Source organism: Poecilia mexicana, unplaced genomic scaffold (genome assembly GCF_051168715.1).
Source record: "Poecilia mexicana isolate PSO_F unplaced genomic scaffold, ASM5116871v1 scaffold_12, whole genome shotgun sequence".
NCBI classification, from domain to species: Eukaryota; Metazoa; Chordata; class Actinopteri; order Cyprinodontiformes; family Poeciliidae; genus Poecilia; species Poecilia mexicana.
The window spans coordinates 2086872-2109723 of NW_028263381.1; the positions used below are offsets into that span (position 1 = coordinate 2086872).

The 22852-nt window shown below is 39.5% G+C and overlaps 1 protein-coding gene and 1 long non-coding RNA gene across 7 annotated transcripts in view; one reads left to right on the forward strand and one right to left on the reverse strand.

The window, feature by feature from the left end:
* mctp1b (multiple C2 domains, transmembrane 1b) overlaps positions 1-22852 on the reverse strand; it is a 35630-nt gene that overhangs the window by 9502 nt on the left and 3276 nt on the right. For 3 of the 6 annotated variants that reach the window (XM_015000650.2, XM_015000649.2, XM_088010729.1), the window contains exons 2-6: positions 6596-6716; positions 6376-6518; positions 6208-6287; positions 3975-4098; positions 433-471 (exon numbers count right to left, since the gene is read on the reverse strand). In XM_015000650.2, coding sequence (XP_014856136.2) covers positions 433-471; positions 3975-4098; positions 6208-6287; positions 6376-6518; positions 6596-6716 — 507 coding nt within the window. Of the gene's footprint in view, positions 1-432; positions 472-3974; positions 4099-6207; positions 6288-6375; positions 6519-6595; positions 6717-6786; positions 7231-22852 lie in introns of those variants that run through there. The other 3 variants (XM_015000652.2, XM_015000651.2, XM_088010730.1) reach the window with 2 other exon arrangements.
* On the forward strand, positions 11006-12906 carry LOC148155939 (uncharacterized). The gene is made up of 3 exons (XR_015764814.1): positions 11006-11231; positions 11752-11799; positions 12604-12906. It is a non-coding gene; the product is annotated as an uncharacterized LOC148155939 (long non-coding RNA).

Genomic DNA, 22852 nt, shown 5'->3' on the forward strand with positions numbered 1-22852 from the left:
ACATGCATGAAAAATAAAATCAAAGCCAAACTCCAGGTGTGATGAATGAATAATACTATTAGATTAATAGAGCTAAAAAAAAAAGTTGATTTTACATAATAACTCCCCTTTAATAGCCTTAAAACTTAACACTGAAGCCATTGGTTTATTTTTATCTGTGCCTGAGACTTAAATAAAAAAAAAAAGATCAGTTAAATCAGTTATGTAATGTGCGTGCTCTGGATCACTTTGCTCCAGAAACATCCCACCAGAAGAGCGGAGCCTCAGCCAACGGAGCCGACAGCAGCAACAAGAACTCGAACACAAAATGGAGGCGCTGCATTGAAATGCAGACATGGTGACGGAGAAGTGACAGGAAGCTGGTGGAGGATGCTGTGGCTGCACACACACACGCACGCCCGCACGCACACACACAGTGGTGATGGTGTTTACCTTTGTGGATCGTTTCCAGGATCTCCTGAGCAGCATGGTCTGAAGACATATTAAACACTGTTCAGCTGTTATACGTTGAAACGTTTTGACCCAAAGCCACTAGAGGATCAGCTCTACTGGGACTAACTGAAGCTAAACCATGAGGGAGGGAGACGAGTTGCTTTATTTAAGCCCCATGAATAAAGCAACATAAAAAGATGCATTGTTTATTTTCAGTTCTGATGATTTTTTCTGTTTTGCTCATTTCTTTCCCACACTTCTTCAGCGTACTGTCGACTGATTCTGAATCCATCTCTCTGACTAGAGCGGCGTTTCAGACTGAGACTCAGCTTATTATTATTTCATATGTTGAGTAATATATGGATGAGACAAGCTGTGCTTAATGACTTGGAGCTAAGAATGGATTTGAAGAGTCTCTGAACAGAAAATAATCACAAATGTCAAAATCCATAACTGTGAAGAACTTCAAGCATGTTTTGCAGCAACAATTTCATCAGTAATTAAGATTTTTTGAATATGAAAGGTTTCTCTAATTTCTAAAGCAGTTACTGAAAAAATATGTACGTATTATTGTTGCTAAAACTGTCACAGAGCTCTTAGAACAGAACCTATTTCAATGAATTTACTATGAAATTCATAGATTCCACCTCCTGCCATCTAACATAAATCCATCCAACCATCCAGAACCGAGCCCAGTCTCCACACTGGGCCCCAAAAAGATGCTGATTTTTTTTTTTTTTCAGAGACTCAGAGGAAATATAACTCAGACAAAATATTTCTTTATCATGACAGGGATGTCCACATCTGATCCCACCAGTCAGCATAAGGTCCTAATCCAGGTTTTTGTTAAATGATTACGATCAGGCATCTCTTGAGACGGTTGGTATTAAATTTAGTTGTTAAATTTTATTACATTTAAAGCCAAACACATTTTCGATGCAGGAAAGCAACTTTTTCACTTTTTTCTGTAGGTGTTAGTCATATAACTTGACTTCAACTGAGTCAGAAGATTAACAAGTGATATTAAAACAAGGAGGACACATGCTAACACTAGCTTACCACTTCATCAATGTGCTCCAGACAACAACAGCAAAAATATGAGCTTATTTAAAACTGTAGCTGCATGTTTTCAGAAACAAATCATAAAGCTGCATATTTCAACTGAAGGAATGTGGGAACATTGTGGTCCCAACTCCAGTGGAGATAAAATACTTGCCACCGTCAAATTTAATTAATGATTGGTATCTAGGACAAAAAGTCCTGATCGGGACATCGCTAAGGAACAAGTGAAAATGATAAGCACAGTTTTAAATTTTAGCGCTTTGCACAATGCAGTTGTATAATTATTCTTTTAAAGCTGCCTTTGGTCATTTGTAACACAATCAGAACAAGTTAGGCTGCATTCACACCGCAGGTCTTCATGCTCAGTTATGATTTTTTTTTTTGCTGAGAACCATTTCATTAGATTTTTTTTTTGTAGTTGTTTCATGACAAGAAAAACGTTGACTTTGCATAGCAGCACACTGTCTATGGAAGTAATAATGGACACCGGCATCTAATTCAAAGTTTTAAAGCAATAGGAGGCAACTGTATTATCACAAAATCATAACAAAATGAAGGAAGCTGATAAACAGAAAGCACAAGTAACAACGGCCTTTAGTGAAGCGTTCACTGCAGCTTCTGTAGAGAATCTGATTGGACGTGCAGTCGGACCAGGAGTGGTGAGATTGTGATATCATGCGCCTCAGACTTCTTTCAAAATTTCATAATTATGAGATTTTCAGCCACCATTTACATCCAGTCTCGTTCCTTCTGGTGTAGAAATATGATACACGTCTCATGTCAACGATGGAAAAGTCACATAAAATGAGATATAAACTATTCAGACTGCAGAAATCAATCGGACATGTATCACATTTAGTTCTACATACAAAAGTGGCACAAATCAGATTTTTTTTTTGGTTGAAAACATCAGAATCGGGCCGATCAGACCGCCATGACAAAGTCACATATGGTTCACATGAGGATAAAAACATCTGAATTGAGTCGCATTCACCAGCTGTGTGAACGCAGGCTTAAACAGCTCAATAGATGTTGCATGCTAACAGGATATGCTAGCAGAATTCCAGACTCCACAGAAAAAAATCAGAGCCGTTAGTTTGAGTGGAGGTTACATCCCATCTCAAAACTGTTACTTTGTCAGCTGTGCATGAACCCTCCATGTGCCGTGTTGATCATTTCACACAGAACTCCGGCAACTAAAAAAGCCATCCTGGGGAGATGTGTGAATGGAGCTTTTACCTTGATGCCTGCATTTTGGCATGAATAAATAAGCGCAGCTCATGCAGTAATGAGGGTGATGTTTCAACCACCTCTCCGTTTACGGCTCCATCTGGGTTCCTGCCTTTCCCTGCCATCATAAAACTTTGATTCCTGACAGAAAGGGTAGGATCACACATACAAGCAGCTAAAATGGGCTTCCTCCATACAGAAGCTGCTGATGTGGGGGGAAGTATCTGTGTCATATGGGGCATCCAATCCAACACTCCATCGGAGGGTTATCAGGTGTAAAACAAAAAGATTTAAAATTCAATACCACAAAAATAACGTTAATGCTAGAGAGTAGAAATCCTTTCACAGAGGTCCTCTAAATGTTTTCTAATCAGGCTGCTGAGGAACAAGCTAGTTAGACTCAGAGGTAAAGCTAAAGGAGCTAAAAGAGCTAAAGGAGGAACGCTATAAGCTAACTCACGGCTACACTCACTTTATTCACATAAGGTTTCCACCGATATGTCTTAACCTCGCCTCGCTGCAGGAAACACAAACATGGAAAAGAGAGGAAGGTCTAACTGGAGACCTTCTATAATCAACAAGTTCATAAAGATAAAATTCAGCAAGTTATTCTGTGTCAAAAAATTATACTTCATTATTTGCATCAGCAGGATGAGACTAAGGTGCAGCAGGGATTTATGCTTTTAAGATGTTTTTCTGTTTAGCTGCTTTTCTGTTTCAACGTCTGCTGGCACTATTTCACTTTTTGGCATCTGTAATCATTTTGGGAGTAACGACTTTTCATGACACACAAACTGTGTTTGAAAGAACCTATAATGAGAGCAGAATATTTCAGACAAATGATGAATGCTGCCAGGAAGTTTCTGGCAGCATTTTGAAGACTGTAATAAAAATACAAATAACAAAATGATGACAAAGAGCCAGGAATGATATAAATGATTTCTATAGGAACAGTGAGGACTCTGCTAACCTGTATCTATAGCAACCCAGCTTGTCCCCTGAGCTGGACACATTCTTAGATCTATAGTAAAAATGAGCAAACTTGGAACAAACTTTTAAAATTTTGCAAAAAAAAAAGAAAAAAAAAAAGAAAAAGTGAATTAGTCGTGTTTCCATCTATCTACTGGTTTAGAGTGAATCACTGTTTAACTTGTGAGGATAAACAAGTTAATTTATCAGATGTTTGACATTGTAAAAAACCCAGCTGGCAGCGACATCGACCGTATCTGACAGAGAATGTGTGTACCCACCGCCGTGTCTCGGGGATCCTCCATGGGGCTGCTTTTAGGCGTCAGGGTAACTGCCAGCTCCAGAGAGCCCAGGTCCTCATTGGGGAGCTGCGGGTCCTTCAGCACCAGAGTCACCGGTATCGTCCTGCAACACCAGCATGTGTGTGTGCTCGAGTCATCCTCCCACATAAAAAACATTAGCAGAAAAAAAAAACCCTGTTTCGCTCTAGGTTTTATATTGCATGGATAGTTGTTATTTTTGAGTATCAGGATTTTAATAAATATGTATTTTTCTATCTGGGATTTCTAACTGGAGCGATGTTCTAGGCTCATGGATGTTAATAATGTGTTTTTTAATGTTTTTTATTTAGCAGATGTGTTGCTTTTGGACACCTTTCAACCAACAGATATGCTATTTAAATCAATTATTATATATTTATATTGAGGGTCAGGTAATAAGGATGGAGTTAGAGTTGAAAAACTGAGCACATTTTTCAAAAAAAATATAAAGTTTAAACAGATTTAATACATGATTTAACAAGGCAGGTAATGACTATTTTACACTGGTCGTGTAGGTTTGGATAAGAGCTGCACAATGTACAATAAATATATCGTCATCAATATCAGTGTGTGAAATATTGACTTTGAAAAGCGATTGTCTTATGACATCCAAGAGAATCAGTATAATGTTGATAAAGTGAAATTGAAGTGAATGAAAATGAAAGTAGAAATGCAGAGTCCAACTTGCTGACACTTGAAAACCGCTAAGTTCAAAGAAGGGATGTAAGCTTGTTTTACTGTGTTAGTGTGAAATACAACTTCAGATGTTCACCACAAACTGGCACAAGCATCAGGAAGGAGATGAAGAAAATCTCTCCCAGAGACACAAAAGGCTCATGGAGGAAAGCAAAAAGAGCATGCAGCACATGGAGCTGGACCGTAAGGGGAACCAAAACCACAGCAGGGTTGCCAACCATCCACAGCAACATTTGCATACGGAGCCCACATGGTTAGAAAATCGGTTTAACAATAGTCCCTGGTTGGGACTGTTTACAGGTTACATAATGACCCCAGGTTAGTTACCTGACCGAGTCTGATGGAGGCAGGTGTGGGACGTTAACATGACCCATATCAGAGAAGCATTTGACCTGTTTCTCGGGTCACGCCACTTTCTAGCCTCTTCTGGTTCACATATGTGATGTTATCTCTGTTCTGATGTTCCAACCCATAAATCCATCTTTGACACTGTCTGCTAACAGACGATACAGAGAAATCATAAAGTATATTTTGTTTGTTTTTCATTACTGTGCATGAAGTAGTAGGCTCTTTGGACTATGAAACCTAGAACTGAAGCTAGTTTCTTTATTTAAATACTATTCTTCGGTAGTTTAAGCTGTCAGAAGTGGAGACCTTAATGTATTTAGTCACTAATAAAAACTTATTTTAAGGCATAGTGAAAATTAGAGTCAATAAAAAGTTAGTTAGCAAAAACTGGTGTTGTAGGAACTATCAGTATCCTGATGGGAACCAATCACTAACTCTCCAAAGAATCTGATTACGAACCACATTAATAAACGAAGTCTTTGTCTTTGTTTTGAAATTCAGCTTCACATATAAAGAATTTTTTTTTCTCTTAAATATAATTTATTTTGAAATGAATCCGTGGAAGAAAATTGTCTTGTGATGCGGTGCACATCTACATTTTGATATGTGCATAAAAAATAAATTAATTAATAAAGACTCTGCTAGACGGGTCTGCATGCGATTTTCTGCTGGAAGCCATTTAGGTTGAAACTTTACATCAACACAGCCAACAGACATGGGTGACTTACAGCTACGTTTTAGGTCAGCCTGAAAGTGTTTCCTCTCAAAACAAAGAAAGTGGAAGTTGGCACAGGTCCTGTTTCAGTTGTCAAAATCTGGCAACCCCAACCACCGAGAGGTGGCTCACATGGAGGCATGCAACAGCAACCAGCACAAAGCAGCACAAAACGACACGGAGACACACACAAGCAGCTACGAGGATAACAACAGCCACCGGACAGTAGAACGGTCAGAGAAACTAACGTTGCTCAGAAGAGAAACACAGAACAGCAACAGAGACATGCAACCACCAACCACCACAGAGAGAAGAACAACAACCACAAAGACAACCTAAACAACTGCCTCTACGGCGCGATGAACAAGTTTGGATTCTTAGACCCGTCTATAACACGACACAAATCCTGCATGATGACAGGAACGACTGACAGACCTCTGCTGCTCTAGAGACTCCAGGTAAAGAAAAGCAGAACCCATGAAGTCGTCCTGAAGACCAAAGTCATAGTCAAACACCTGCAGGACAGCAACACAACATCTCCACTGACTGCTGGTTCTATTTCACCATTGATTTCAGTGTCTTCTGTGTGTTTTTAATCTTTACCTTGACATAGAGCGGTTCGCTCAGACTGTCCACGATCAGCGTGATCTTCTCGTCCCACACCGGGTTGAGGTTTTTGTGGATGGTCTTGCTTCTGAACACCTCTTTACCAGCCAGCTTGAACTTGACGTAGGGATCGCTGGAGCCTGAACAGATCAACCGTTAACACAGCCACAGAGGCAAAACTGAGGGGAAGGAGTAAAAGAAAGACGTCCACACGCACCTCCTCGGTCTCGGATGGCAAGGTTGTGTCCTCGTTTCAGCTCGATCTCCAGCTTGTATATCCCTGGTGGGGGGGTGGCTGCCTCAGCAGGGCTCCCCGAGGAGCAGGATGCCCCGAAGCCCTGTCAGGAGAGACGGATGCATTCATTAGAGCCGCTGCTGCTGCGTGAACCCGAGTCGATGCAAACTCACCAACATTCTGAAGAGGAATGCCAGAGTCTTTCTACAGGTGTTGGATTAGAGTTTTTTTCTGTCTTTGCTGCATTCATACTGACACTGACTAGAGTGTGAAACTCGACTTATCCCTCAGAGGACGGCCGACAGGAAATTACACGATTCAAGCTTCCTCCCAACCGACCGCACTGATGCTAGATGATGTTTCTTCCGGTTTTTTTTGTACAACCACCCTTTCCACATCAGCACCTTCGGATGAGGAAGTCTGCAAACAGGCTTCATGAAACGCATCCCTGACACTGATTTCATGCCAAATGTACAGGATTCATGGCTAAACTGTTCATAGGACTTTATGACTGAACTATTTCACAGCAGCACATACCTCAGGACATGCAGTATCTTCTGTGGTTGAGTAAAACTTCAGATCAGATGCAACCAAAAGTTACCAATTCTTAGCAAGAGCAAAAAGTTCACTTCAAAATCTTGCAAAAACGTTCAACCACATGGGAGGAAAATATAAATAAGGAAAAATGTTATAATGTTATGTTGGATTAACAGATTAATAATTGGAAATCAGAAGGTGCTTAATAGGAGAATTTCTTTGTTTTTCTACAGAACTTTAACCAGGTGAAGCTAAACTGTAACACATGAGGAGAAGATATTTACAGACCAGGTGGTTTTGTTTTTATTATTATCTTAAATTTAAAATGTATATATTTTTGTACAGTTTCGGCTTAATTACCACTCTTTCAAAAAATGTCCTTTTTTAAGTCTTTAAACTCCAGCTGATGATTAGTTAACAGTTATTTCAATAATCGATTCGTCACAATTAATCGTTTCAGCACTAAGCCGATGTTCATTTCCATCTTGTGGCCGTTAGTGTGTGTCCCGTACTGGAAGCATTTTCTCCCCCACAGCAGTCAGTCTGCTCAGAATTAATTATTGAATGTGTGCTGTGTCTCCTACTGACACCATGACAAATTCATAACACTGTTAATGACTGGGTGACAACTGGCAACAATGTTCTTTCTAAATCTGATTGCCGTGATGCGAAAAAAGTAATTAAGTCCCCCCAACCCATAAACTTTAGTAAAATCTTCCTTTATAATTCCAAGAATGATCCACGCAAGATTAAATAAAACATTTTGAAACTGATCTATGATGGAGTATGAGAGCCAGGATAAAACATAAAAATGAATAAAGAAGTGAATCATAATGTTGCGAGAAAAAAGTTGTACAAGAAAAAAGCCATAATTTCATGGAACTAGTCATTTGACAATGAAGTCAAAATAATACAGGAATAACCTCAAAATACAAGAAAGTCATAATATTGTGAGAAAAAAGTTGTACAACAATAAAGTCAGTATTATTAGAATAAAGTCATTCGACAACTAATACAAAATAATACATGAATAAATTCATAATAATAAACTAATTAAGTCTCAACAATTCGATAACTCCATTGGTTTTGCTCCCATTAAAATGACTTTTTTCTGGTCATTTTATGACGTTCTTCTGGTAATATTGTGTCTTTACTCTGCTAATGTCATGACTTTATTCTCATAAGTAATTAAGAAATAATCTCTTAGTCTGGTCCCACTGAGCCGTGGTATATGTATGATGTGCCAGAAAGAACGCGCTCCACTCTGCATGTAAGCAACAGTGAGACGTTAACATCGATCTCTCCATGCTGCGTTTTAAATGCCAGGAAGCCGCTGAGAATCCTGCATCCTGTCAACACATTCACACACATCCCTGCGAACATCCGGATCGATGTCGATGATAAATGAGAGTCTGGAGTGTGAGAGCAGCAGATTGCTCCAGCGTTTAAACCGGATGGATCGCTGTGGACTGCAGGGAGGTCGTTAAGGATTCCTGTTGCCTCGTAATCCAAGTGTTGCTTGATGGCCTGTGAGTTTTGTCAACATGACAAAAAAATGATCTAATTTGAAGTATTAATAAAGTCATTCAATGTAATTATTCCACAACAGATTAAAACACACAAAACCTGCTTTTGTTATAATATCTGTTATTAACATGTATTTATTTTCTAGTTATTGTGAAAAACTTCTTATGAGAATTTAGATTTAGAGTTATGAACTCCTATTGGTCAACAGCCAAAAAACTGTCTGAGGTTTTTCTACTGTTTCAGGGTCGTGTTGATGAGCTGAATCCAAAATGCACATTGGTTCTGCTCAATCAGGTCAACTTTCTGAACTATGGAGCAACATGAGCATCAAAATGTATGACTTGTTCTCACATCTGGATCGGTTAAAAACCTGACCTGATTGAGAAAAGTGGATGTCACTTATGGATTCAGCCGTGCAAAATAGTCCTAATTCAGTTGAAAAAACGAAGACAACTTCCAATAATATTTTTTTGTAACCCAGTGCTACTGATGAATGAAAACCTTAGACAGGCTGCATTGCTTAAACCATCTTCCCTTCAGCTGGTTCCACTAGAACATCAATAAATATGAAAATAAGATGATTAAATATAACAGACAAATAAAATAGAGCTATATTTCATGTTCGCAGAACTTTGATTCAGTGACATGGTGCTAATAGCGAAAGTTCAAGCTGGAAGACTCCGCCCCCTCCGTTCACCCATAGGCGTCATGCTCATCTCAGACCTCAGCGCTGGACCTCACCCGGCGCGTCCAATCATCAATCAAGCTCTGCATAAAAGGATCCACACCCAGTTGCGTTCAACCCACCACTGCCCCTTCTCCACCCACATCCTTCGGCTCTCCAGGATAGCACTCTTTCTTGACCTCCACCACCAGTGTCGGGCCCCGGGGGAGAGCATCCTTAATCGGTTATCGGATGTTCATCAAGTTCACATCAAATCTCAGCTCAGATCAGCTGCCGGGGCCCGAGTGCCAAAGAACTGTTATTCATTCCTGTCATTATATATTTTAATTGTTCCTTTTTCTCCATCTGAGTCTTTCCAGATTGAAATGCAGTTGCCCAAAATAAACTGTGAATACTTTTTTTTGCTTTGTTCTCCAGCATTACTACAACTGCCACAAAATATTGTGATCCGATTATAAGAGCATAACTCTTATTTAGATCTGTATCTTAGTGTTGGTTCTTTATTATTTCAGTTAAAATTATTACATAGAACAGCTGCAGTTAAACTTAGAATGAACTACTACTTAGGTGACCTTGATCTAGTTTCTAATTAAGGGTAACAGGGCCATGAATCACTTTGTGGACAAGTGTTTCCTCTGACGGTCTGCAGCTCCACCAGAGCTCTCACAGCAACATGGTTCATAAAAAGTTGTGTGTCATTCAAACGTGTTGAATCCATAATCCATCTGTAAAATCACAGACTGCGATTTCCCTCAAAACGCTGCGTTATGTTGCCGTTCCCAAATAGGCGGGGCTTGTCACTCCACCGCCTGAGTAAGATGCTGACGTCTCTTCTGATTGGCTGATAGGTAATGAGCGCTAGCATCATGGCTGAATTCTGAATATATCTCATGTAACTGCTTATATCTGATGCTGCCATGATTTTTAATCACTTGTGTGAAAAAGCTTATTCACGTGTGAGAAATTGTGAAATTGTGTTTTTTCACCATCAGCAGAATGTAGACAAAGATTTGTGTACATTTATAATAGAAACGCAGACAGTGCTACACAGACAGCAGCAGTCACACTGATGCTTCTTTGAAACTTGTTGCAGCAACTCTCAACGTTATCATCATCATCATGTCTGTCGGATTTTCACTTTGAGTCATGCGGACGCCAAAGTATGTTGGGAGCATCATGAAACTGCTGCTACACACGGTGCTCAGCAAGTTGTTGCTAGGTAACCAAAAAGTGAGTGAATTAGTTGATGCCACTGGAACAACCTTGCTTAGCTGACCATGAGAGGTTGAGTAGCTAAAGCCTTTCCTGTACCTACATCCCCCAGAATGCTTTGGGGTTCTGGATCCCAGCTCAGTGAAACAATCAAAATTCTATCTGATGCATTTTCTATTAACCACGTTTCTATTGCAATAGGTGTCATTATCATTTTATCGTGCAGTCGTACATCCTTTACATCTGAGTTCTTTGTGATAGTTTATCGCATAGAATTCCAACAAAGTGTTCAAGGTAAGGAGAGAAATGCTATTACTTTCCCAGTCTCACAGATCAGCACTGCATGCAACACATAGCATGACATGTTCCAGTAATGAGGCAACATCTGCAAGGAGAAGCAAGAACTGATATGGATCTGAGGTCAGACCACCCAGACAGCCGGGATCTGATAAAAACATGACAGAGCAGAAATGCTGAGCAGAAGCCATGAGTGAGACAAGATAAAAGTGTCCAATCTCTAAGATCAAAGCTGTTAGCAACAAGAGGTAGCATAAATTATTCACAGCTCGGTGGGGCTGGAGGCATCCAGGAGCCAGAAAGGAGAAGCAACCTGCTGCTGCACCGCTGAGGACGGAGAAAACAAATGTCTTCTAGCAGGTGAGAGGTACGACTGAAACTGATCTCTGTCACATACAAACATTACAAACTAAATGTATCTCTCATTCAGAGTCCAAATTGATTAACTCTTTACACAAACCTTTTCCTCAGTGTGGCTGGGATAAACTGGCTAATATTCCATTAGCCATAAGATTGCGCAAATTGAAATTACGGAAATAAATTAGTGTAAGAGAAACGGAGCATTAATGGTTGAAAGAACACTTAGTTTTTTACTAGAAAGGTTTTGTGGCCATGGAAACGAGGTTGGTTTTGTGTCTCTTGAACAATTTCCTGACACGTTCTACTCTGCTCCAGGCATTACGGTCATTTCACAGACTGCAGCATGACACAGGCTTTCTTTAAAGCAACCACAAACTTTTATGCAAATGACCATCTACTGCAAACAGAATGTTCGCCAACAGTTTACGAAAATATGATTTCCATTAATATATTTTTTAAGTTGAAGTTATTTTGAGCTGACAGAGATACACTGTGGTCTTAACTCCACTTCCACTTGCAGGTGGCCCTAAAACCAATCTGTTTCATCAAAGCGATGACACCACCAGAGGTACGGCTGAAACCAGCTGTATTAAAAGGCACCTGCATCCTTCTTCACACTGTCTGACGTGAAATCATAATAAACTTTTCCTGTTTTAGATCAATTGGTTTGGGGTAAGATTATTGTCAATTAAAAATGTATGTGCAGGAGTCTAAATTTGTAAATGCAAGTCAATAAATGTAAAACAAAATATTAAGCTTTGTGTTTTTCAAATGATACATAGATGTAAAATCAGAGGTTTTATCTGTGAGAATAACAGCTTACAAAGTACAAACTGTCACCTTCCTATGTCACTTTTAGCCAAAAGTGTGTGTTTTTTTTTGTTTGTTTGTTTGTTTTGGGAATTTTTTTTTGTTGTTTTTTGTTTTTTTTGTTTGCCTAAATCATCTTATGGCAATAAAAAGTAAAAACAAAAAAATATTTATTTTGGCAAATAACTTCTTATTTTAAGAAAGTGATGAAATACAAGTTACAAAGTTACAACTCTGCAACATTATTGACAGCAATCTTACCCCATAGATGGGTTAAAATTACTGAGAGCAGCTTGTGGAAGGATATCCAAGTAATACAGTGTAAGGGCAATGGTACCAAATAGTAATGAAGAGTACTTAAACTTTTGACTTTGAAGAAAGTAATATAAATGTCTTATTACTCTGGCATTTAGCAAATAGAAAGAAAAATTGGGAATCATAATTTAACAAAAACAGGAAAAGTATATTCTCATTACACACCAGACTTTTTGTAAAAAAAAAAATGCTTATGTGTATTTTTTTTATAGTATAAACCAGCAGTAAATAAGATATTTGCTAACAGAGCTTCACACTGAACAATCTGACCTCAGAGACAGTTTTCCTGGATGGGAAGGAGAAAGACAACAGATGAGTGAAACCAGCAAAGCTGAAACGGCGACAGAACAAGGTAAGAAGTTTACATGACAAGGCTGACTTGAACTGCCAGCGCTAACAAGCTGCTTAGTCAGAATTAACTGTGGCACTAAATCAGGAAGCAAAGCTGAGAATAGAGTTCAACCAAACCAATCTCATCAGGCATTCTAATGAACGCCTATTTTAAAGCTTTGCCTTTGTTTTTACTCACACGTGTGTCAGGCTTCAGGATCAGTTTAACTGCCATTGTTTCAGTTTGAGATTACTGGTTATGATCTGGGAAATTAATCCAAGCTGAGTTTATAAATTAGCACTGATAAATAACTGTCTCCTATTAATATTGTAGTTTAAAGTCAACACGGATGACAAAATATCAAACATATTACATATTAAAGTTATAAAATGATTTGAATGTTATTGAGTAAAATAAGTTATTGTACTTTGTTGAAGCCAAAGTATAATCCTGGCTTCCACAGATGATTACATGGCCATTTCTGACAAAGATCCATCAATCAATTACAGTTTCTCCTGATCTCAACTCATTGTTTATTTAAAGGCTGAGCACACAATCAGTTTCTACCAGTACGGGCAAAGAACGTTGATGCTACACAGCAGCTCTGTTTACAGAAGTACTAATGGATGCCATTATCTATGCTTATTCAGCAACGGACCGGGCCGGGCTACTTTACTAATTTTAGAACGTTAATCTTAGAATGTTGCACGCGATAATCGTAACCGATCATCCTGCCGTGTGTGGTATGCTAAGACTGATCGCGTCCAGTCGGCAGAACGTTGGAACTGCTCCGATCTAAAATCGGGCATATTCTCGCAGCGTATTGGGTTTTCCCTGATTGGGAGTGAGAACTCAATCTGTTGAATGTGACAGGTAGCCAATCAGAAAGCGCGGTGACGTAGCTCATGGAGGGGAATCCCAAACAGCTGAGCTGACACGCCCAAACGAGTCCGGTGGACGTCGGAAACGATACGTGGAAACAGCACAAATGTTTATTCAGCATTTTGTACAAATAATATCCACAGAAATGATAAGGAGCGAAGTTGGAGCAAAATTGCTACCACAGTTGATAAACCCGGTAACTTTTCAGCTATCCATCATTAACGTGACACAAGGCTATTCATTCAGTCAGGGCTTGACGCTTACACTAGCATTGCAGGTAGATTGTAGTTGTGACGCATTATTTTGTACTAAAGCCTGCTCAAATGGCAAGATTTGCTCCTGTTATGTGGCTGGACACACGAACCGACCGAACCTGTTGTACTTTTATTGGCTCGTGTGGTCAGAGAAGTTTTGAAAATCGGGCGACAATCCTAAAATCATGCGGTGTGAACCAGACGGAAGACTTACAAGCTCTACTCCTCTCCTCTCGTCTCGATCGGCGCCCTAACGCTCTGACTCTGGTCGCTATGGTAATGTTTACACGTCCTTTCAAAATAAGATATATATACGCCACAAAAACGAACATTTACTTTCATGAAAATATTAACTCACGACAACGACAAATTAATGGGAGCTCTGAGCTTGTTTCTCTGCAACGAGACGGTCCTATCTGGGAAACAATGACACCCGATGCAGACGGTGCTTGGTCTGAAATGGCAAAGCAGTTTGAAGCTTCATTGTCTCATTAGCAACCCGGTGCATATTATGCAGAGCGGGCTTGGAAGGTGGGAGTCACCTACAGGTCCGGGATAAATCCATTCTCCTGTCTCTGGTCCTTCTCCCCTTTTCCAAAGAAACCTTCTAAAGACATTTCTTACTCATTGTGGGCTCAATGTTGGCGCGCAAGACGTAACCGAGAGAATCCGGTTAAAGGGTTTTCAAAATAAAAGATCCTCCAGACTCAGATAATACGTAAAACGAAAATATTTATTTCTTGTGCGGCCCGGTACCAATTGGTCCACCGACCGGTACCGGTCCACGGCCCGGTGGTTGGGTGACGACTGTATTGAACTAATCGAAAGAAAGCAAAACTAATACCAAAAGCGTTTTGAGGAGCACTGACAGAAACGTCTGTAGGGAAGTCTGATTGGATGTGTAGTGGTGGGATTACGATGTGATGCGCTTCACTGATACAAACAGCTTTTATAATTTCATAATTATAATTGTATATTATAATTATATTATAATAATATAATTTTCGGCCATTACTTTCATCTGGATTTACCACCCCTGGCTTCTGCTGGTGCAAAATTATGACGGATGTCTCACATGACGCAAAGGTCAGATAAAAAACTGCATGACCGTTCAGACTGCAACGTGTTCAATTTAGTTCCACATATTGAAGTGGAGGAAATCAGTATTTTGAGGCGCAGGGAGAGGTGAAAAGATCAGAATTGGTCCGTTCAAACTGTCAGGAAAAACTCAGACATGGGTCGGATTGTCCTTTTGGTGCCGGGGAACAGCATTGTTCAGAGGCAGACAGATAGGAAATGCTGAAGATGTCACACACTAGCTGCGCTAACACCATGAGCTAACTCTAGAAGACTTAGAGCAACTTAAAATGTCAGTAAAGCTCCTGATCAAAATAAGATGCTATCTGATTTTATATTGGCTTCATAGAGACAAACAGCCCAATGACGGTGTTCTGTTCCTCTGAGCTCCCTGGTCAAAATGTGTTTCCCAGCTACAACGCTGACAATCTTAACCTGTTTGTCGCGAGAGGACCCAAATTTGGGTCCTCTGCGCTTGCCGCAACAAGATCGATTGAAAAAACATGCTATACATTTATCAATATAGGCATATTGCATATCCACAGATCGGGAAAAAGCTCTTCTAAATGATACAAACAATATTTTCTACATCAACAACACCCAGCCTGAACACGAAGTAGCTTGATAAAACGAAACGTAATTAGATGCTAACGAGGCTAACGAGGCATACGTGGTAAAAAATGCAACAGTGAAAGAGCGACTATTCCCAAAGCCCACAAACTATTGATCAGAGTAAAGCCGAAGCTCTGCCGTTTCCAACAATACCAGAATCACCACGCTACGTGCAAAACTCACTGAACCAGCAGCTGAAGAAGAAAAAAAGAAATGGCTAATTTCACGAAGCGAAAAACATAAATTCAGTCCTACCTTTGCTGTTTCGTGGTCATAATCCTTATTAGACTAAATATTTCCACTTGGTTCGATAATCCATTTTCCCTAAGTCCATCTCATACTGTTTTCGGCTCTGCCCAGAGCCTCTTCCGCCTCCTGGGCTTCCATATAAAAATGTAGAGGCGAACTCCGTCAATGCACGTCACATGCGTTCCCCGTCCTCTAATTGGTGAATGGCTTTAGTTTCCGTATTAATGTCAACGCCCTCGGATTCTATTGGCTCTGACGGTTCGAAAGACGTGTCAATCATCAAAATTGGCCAATGGGATCCCGAGAAACCGCCCCGCGTAAGTTTGAATATCTGTATTGAGAACTGCATGGTTTTACGCGCAGAGCGCAGAGCGCAGACTAGAGACTCTAGGAGGAATTTTTTTTTCAAAGGAACCCCCAAAAACAATTATTAGATGTAATTGTGACAAGTAATCATTTATTCTATGATAAGAATAAATAATTGAAACAGAACCTACAGAAAAAAAATCTGAGAAAGTTCAAATGGCACAAATTGTGCCAAAATGGCTAATTTGGGAGGTCCGCCTAGATTTTTATCAAGTAGTACCTCTCTAAAACTCATGTGATGCACTTTCTTTCCATGAAACTTGGCACAGTAAAAGGTCAGATTGTGTACTGTTGTTTACTACATCCAAAACATGTAGTAAACATGCTTTGAAAGGAATCTTCATATATTGAACTGGTTTTTTTTTAGGCGGAAATAGATATTTTGCTTAATTTCTGCTGTGTATCATATTAATTCACTTTCCTCAGTAACAGGCAGGGTGGGTTTTAGAGCTGTAACATATTCTCTAGAGTCTTGCCTTTATTTTGATACCAAAACAATTAAAATAAACTCTGTAGTTCTTGAGATACATTCAATTCATTTTGGGCATGTATTTTCAACCATATTTCTCAAAAAGAGGCCTAGAGATAAGGGAGCAGGAACTCAAACAACTTGTTGGACTCTTGCTATTGATGTTCAACAGGAGGCTCCTCAACAGAATAAAATCCTATTGTCTGTTTCTAAAGTGTTTCAGAGTATCATAATTACTCTGGAAAACATTAACCGTCCCTCAGTCTGGAGCTCTAAAAAACTGTTTCCTCATAGGCTAAAGATGATTGTAAGAATAGTAAAAGATCAGCTCACAATGATCTGGACTGGAGTCAGCTGGGACCAAACTCGGCTTCTTTAGCATTGACTCACCCTTCTGACCAGGAACAACGCAATCTGCAAAGTCAAGTACGGAGGCAGAGTAGTTATGCTTGGGAGCTGTTGTCAGAACATAATAAGTCACAATATGCCACCAAAGATGAATTACTAAAGAATGACATGAAGGGCCTTCATAAAAGCTCACATATATATAAAATATTTGTGTACAATCCTATTATGACAAAATAGAAAGAATGTTCATTGACTTCAAATTATGTTAAAACAATATATTCAAAGATAAATGATACAGATGGTGAATAGGGAGCCTTGGAATAAATTCAATAAGAAGAGTTGATGAAGATACGTAGAGTCTTCCTTAAGACTGAACCTTGTGGGCTCTTACAGACAGTGATCAATACTGTAACTAATAGACTCTTTCAGCAGGAAACCTCAGAGCGGGCTAGACTTCCATCTTACACGTTTTTTCACATTGCCATTTTTAAAAACCACACTGAAGAAACTTAGAGTTGTGTGACTTACACAGTTCCTTCTTTATAGGAGACCTGGGTAGAGCTGGGGTACAAATTAAAAAATGATACAAAACATCTTCTGGGCTGTTAAACACTTATTTTGACATCAGAGGTCATCTGTTCATGTGGCTTCAGTGGTATCCTGGTGTCTTAAAAACCTTAATGTTTAATAGTCTCAAAAACAACTTTTAACATACATCTGATCTGAAACCTGATATTTATAATTATTGAATAAAAAAATAAAAACATTTAATTCTCACTGATATCAAACCCAGCTAAATGTTTGTCATTTGAAGTTCATTAGGATTGCTAGGATTGTGCATATTACTTTCTATAAACATAAATGAATATCACATTAGAGCTCCACAAGTTCATTCTCACATGGTCAAACAATCATGTTGTCACTTAACTAAAATAATCGCTGAAGTCATTTTTTGAAAATTATAAGATATATATGTATATATATATATATATATATATATATATATATATATATATATATATATATATATATATATATATATATATATATATATATATATATATATTATATATATATATATAAAAATCACCATCTCTATATTGCCAAGAGATAACTTAGGCAAAGAAATCACTTTTGGCAAAAACAAACAAGCAAACAAAAAAAACTCTATTTAATGAAGGTAATTATATGATTATACAAGGCCTGTCCAGCCATCATGCAGTTCAGGAACGACAAACGTATTCCATAGAGGGAAATATGCATATGAGCCATAGATATGAACATCAAACCATGACAGTAACCAGAGTATAAACCTTAGAGTGGGACGGTGTCGTCATTTTGCAGAAACACCTTTCAGTCTATTTTCTTGTTTATCTGAACGGATAACAGCAGAATAATCTGGACCGCTGTCTGGTTCACCATCTGGGTCACTGCTCACCCACAGGAGACAGAAATAGTGAGTCTATGTAATCTGACAGACATCCATCAACAACAATACATACATGAATGTTATGTTGATTTAAAACATGATTTATACTGGTTTGGTCTCTAGAAATGGAACTTTAAGTGAAAATGTCTGTGTTACTTTAGTCCATCTCTTACTTTCCTTTTGTCAATCAGAACTGCTGTTTTCCTCACTCAGTTACTGGATTTATGCTAGAGCAAAAGAAATATAGCTCACCGACAGCAGGCGTTCACATGATGAGGCGAGGCAGAACGGGTCATCTGAAGAGGCGCAGCGAAGAAACCTTCGGATTGCTAGACGGGGCTGTGCCACCGGGGTTTGGCTTAATAAAAGATCCAGGGTCAGGGATGACACAAGAGAATCCCTCACAAAAAAAAGCTCTTAAAGTTCAACACGGAGGTGAGAAATAGACAAAAGCAGAGAAACTGAGAATGTCTCAAAGATAGCTCCCGAATATAATAGAAGGAAGCAGGAGACCAAGTCAAGTTGCTGAATGAAAAAGAAAAAAAAACAACAGAAGGACAGCAACTGGCCAGCCTGATTGGCTGGATGATAATCCTTTCCCAGGGGATTAGGAGTAACTAAAAGAGTTTGCTTCAGGGTATGACCAGGGAAAACAGGACAACGGCCTCATCAGGTCACACACAGACATGTCAGGAACAACAAGTGCAGACAAAAGAAGTCTTCCCCCTCATACCATCTGATCTTAAAGATCAGACTGACCCACATATGAAATTAGTATCTCAACAATAAGGCAGCAAAGACCATAGACTGACAATAATAACTATTTATTGCTTCTTTTTTAGGTAACTGTTTGGCTGATACAGCAACACACACCAATACCAAATCACACCCTTTTGTAACATGTTACTTCAGGACACCAGTCATATAACAAAGTGTGTTGTGTGTCACTAAAGCAGACTGTTTGTTCAATGACAGCATCAATAAGTCTGAGTTTTAATAGTCTTCTTGAACAAACAGTGACATAAAATAGTAAAACTAAAAATCTCTGCAATACGAACAGGTTTGTGGGTTTTTGAGCATCATTAATTGACAAAGATTAACCAAACTTTTATCAAGATAAGAAATGTATTGTGAAAAATGATAAACGATACGTTAAATGTCCGCCCCTAGCCTCAAGCTATCAGGAAGCTGTTATCTTCCAGTGCTGTCATATTCCATAACTGCAACTGTACCTGGAACTGCAAGACCAAGACTGAAACCCCACCACCAAGGCTGAAACCCCACCACCAAGGCTGAAACCCCACCACCAAGACTGAAACCCCACCACCAAGGCTGAAACCCCACCACCAAGACTGAAACCCCACCACCAAGACTGAAACCCCACCACCAAGGCTGAAACATCACCACCAAGACTGAAACCCCACCACCAAGGCTGAAACCCCACCACCAAGGCTGAAACCCCACCACCCAGGCTGAAACCCCACCACCCAGGCTGAAACCCCACCACCCAGGCTGAAACCCCACCACCAAGACTGAAACCCCACCACCAAGACTGAAACCCCACCACCAAGGCTGAAACATCACCACCAAGACTGAAACCCCACCACCAAGGCTGAAACCCCACCACCAAGGCTGAAACCCCACCACCCAGGCTGAAACCCCACCACCCAGGCTGAAACCCCACCACCCAGGCTGAAACCCCACCACCAAGACTGAAACCCCACCACCAAGGCTGAAACGACAGATTTTCAATGGTTTTAAAAACTGATGAAACTAGTGACTCTTGATGGACCAAATGGACAGTACCATGGCTGGATCAGTCACAGATATACATCTTGTATGAATTCATTTGTTTTCTTTTTGAGACATTGTTGCTTTTAAAATCAGTGACATTATCTACAATATTTGGTTTCAGATTTTTGTGGTTCCCAAAGTTTCCAAAGAATAGTAAAGCATATATATGCACACCATGAATGTTAGAAGAGATCAACAAACTGTACTTACAAATAGATAGAAGCCAGATGGAGGCTGTTCCTGCTGTTAATGCGAACCTGCTTAGGTGACTTAGAACAAAAGTTCATCCAGAGGGTGGGTTCACAAAGGTGTTCCATGCTCATTTTGTGGGTCAGAAGGTGAATAGTTTGGGAACCACTGGTTTAGACAAAACAGAAGGACTGAAAAATCTATCGATCTGATATGAATATTGGAAATCAGAGTATCGGATTATATCGGCTTGCAGCTAAAATCTAACAGCAGTGCTTGTATCCCACACACAAACCCACTGGTTAATAATAAATGGGTCAGTTGTCCTGATGCCCATTGCTGTTGACTGTTGTTCTCTGTTTGAGTGATTTCATTTAATAGAGTCTTTTCTGACAATCTACACTAAAAATAAGCAATAAAAAGATACATGATTTCTACTGATAATGTATCGAGTTATTATCAGTATTAGACTCAAATATATCAGTATAACACCCCTAAAAAAGTTATGCTGTTGGGCATGACACTGGAGATATGAGTAAGGTTAAAGCTAAGCACAATTTTCAATGTTTTCTAAAGAGTTAAACAGGAACAATCAGACAAAGCAGAAGGAGTTAAGCAAAAATGTCCAAGAGCATTCAGAGTTAGAAGGAATAGCTGCTTTAACGACAGCCTGCTGCTGTTATTAAAGCTCAAATAAGCAACAAAAAAACTACTGACAGATTTCTTTTATGTGCTTCAAAGTGAAGACAAACCTGGAGTCTCTCCAACAGGGTGTCAGTGCCATACGGATCCAGGCTGAGCCGTTCTGGCATTCCTCAGGAAATGCTGACACTGTCCAGAGCTTCTCTTACATCCGTCGCAGCACAGTTACCAGAAATTTATATTTCTCTCCTCAGTTCTTTATGCATGTGGTGTTACCATGTAAATGGCAGAGAGGATTCATATTCTGACATAGAAGAGTCAAACGTTTTACAGAACATTACCTGAAGAATGTAAAAGGAGCTTTTCTCTAACATTTGCAGACCTCTGTGTTTAGAAAGTCTGAAATCAAGTTTCACAATCCCACTCTTCCCCACATCTTTAATTTGCCCCAGATGTGAGTCAGACTCCAGTTTACTGCTCAGCTCCACAGAGAAGCAACCAGCATTCTTCAAACAGGCTTCAGAAAGGCTCCTTAAAGAATTAACTACGACTTTTACATGTTATCACTGGGCTGCGTCTCAAGTCAGGCTTGGTTCCAAAATGAACTTCCTCCAACCCCTTCATCCCAGTCATCCCTTTATAGAGACATTTATTTTATATCCCACATGTCCTCTGTTTTTATGATCTGTTTGTATCCCGTTCACTAGTTTTAGGGCTTAGCAATAAACCAATTTTAATGACAAAATCAAATTTTCAGTTTCATCAGTGAGATTTTGTAGTTCAGAGTCCACTGCTGTTCACTCCATTACCACAGATAAGAAAATCCTCATCAATAAACCTGTGAATATTACAACAGCTGTGGGACTCATTCATGGGAATGATGAATCAACACACACACACACACACACACATATATATATATATATATATATATATATATATATATATATATATATATATATATATATATATATAGATAGAGAGAGAGAGAGAGAGAGAGAGAGAGAGAGAGAGAGAGAGAGAGAGAGAGAGAGAGACAACAACTTAAGGCTCAATGTGGTCAAAACAAAGGAAATGGTCAATGATGAAATTCCTTGGGTACAGACAGCTGATGCCATCAACTGGTGCAGTGATTCCCCTAGTGGGGGCATACAGTCATTGCAGTAGAGGTCATGGTATGAATAAAAACATGAATGCTTGGACACTGCAAGCATAATGCACATGTTTGTGATAGAGCTCCCACAAAAACGCAAAGCAGAAGATGAGGCATCTCCATATCTGCTTCCAAACCAACTTCCTTCCAAGCCAAAGAGTGGAAAACATGAAGAAGGATGTCTTTCCTTTGGCTTCACCTGCACAATGGTGAGCACAGTGTGTAGTCTGTCTTAAAGTGCTCGCCTGTGACAGTTTGAAGCCTCACAAGCCAAGATAAAACAAAGCATCAGTTGACTATTTCAGACAAAAACTTGTAAACTGCTGAGCTCAGCAGTCCTGGCAAATTCTCAACTCTGCTCCTATAAGGTTTGCCTGCAGAGTGGGACAATGTAAAAAGCTGCTCACAATTGAAGAGAACTTAATACTTCACTGTGCTATGGATACTGTTTGAACAATGATTGATGATACAGCAGTCGGTATCACTGCAGGCTATTCCTCTGTCCAATAATACCATCAACAAGTCAACAGACATAGAGGAGCAGTTAGATGATAAGGTGCGTGGCAACCGCTGTTCTCTGAACAGATGGATGCAGCCACTGACAGTAACAAAGATTGCTGATTGACAACTTGTCTCAGACTCATAAATAGAGATGAGAGAACTTGTTGTTTTTGCAAACAAGTTTTTTTTTTACTCCAAAG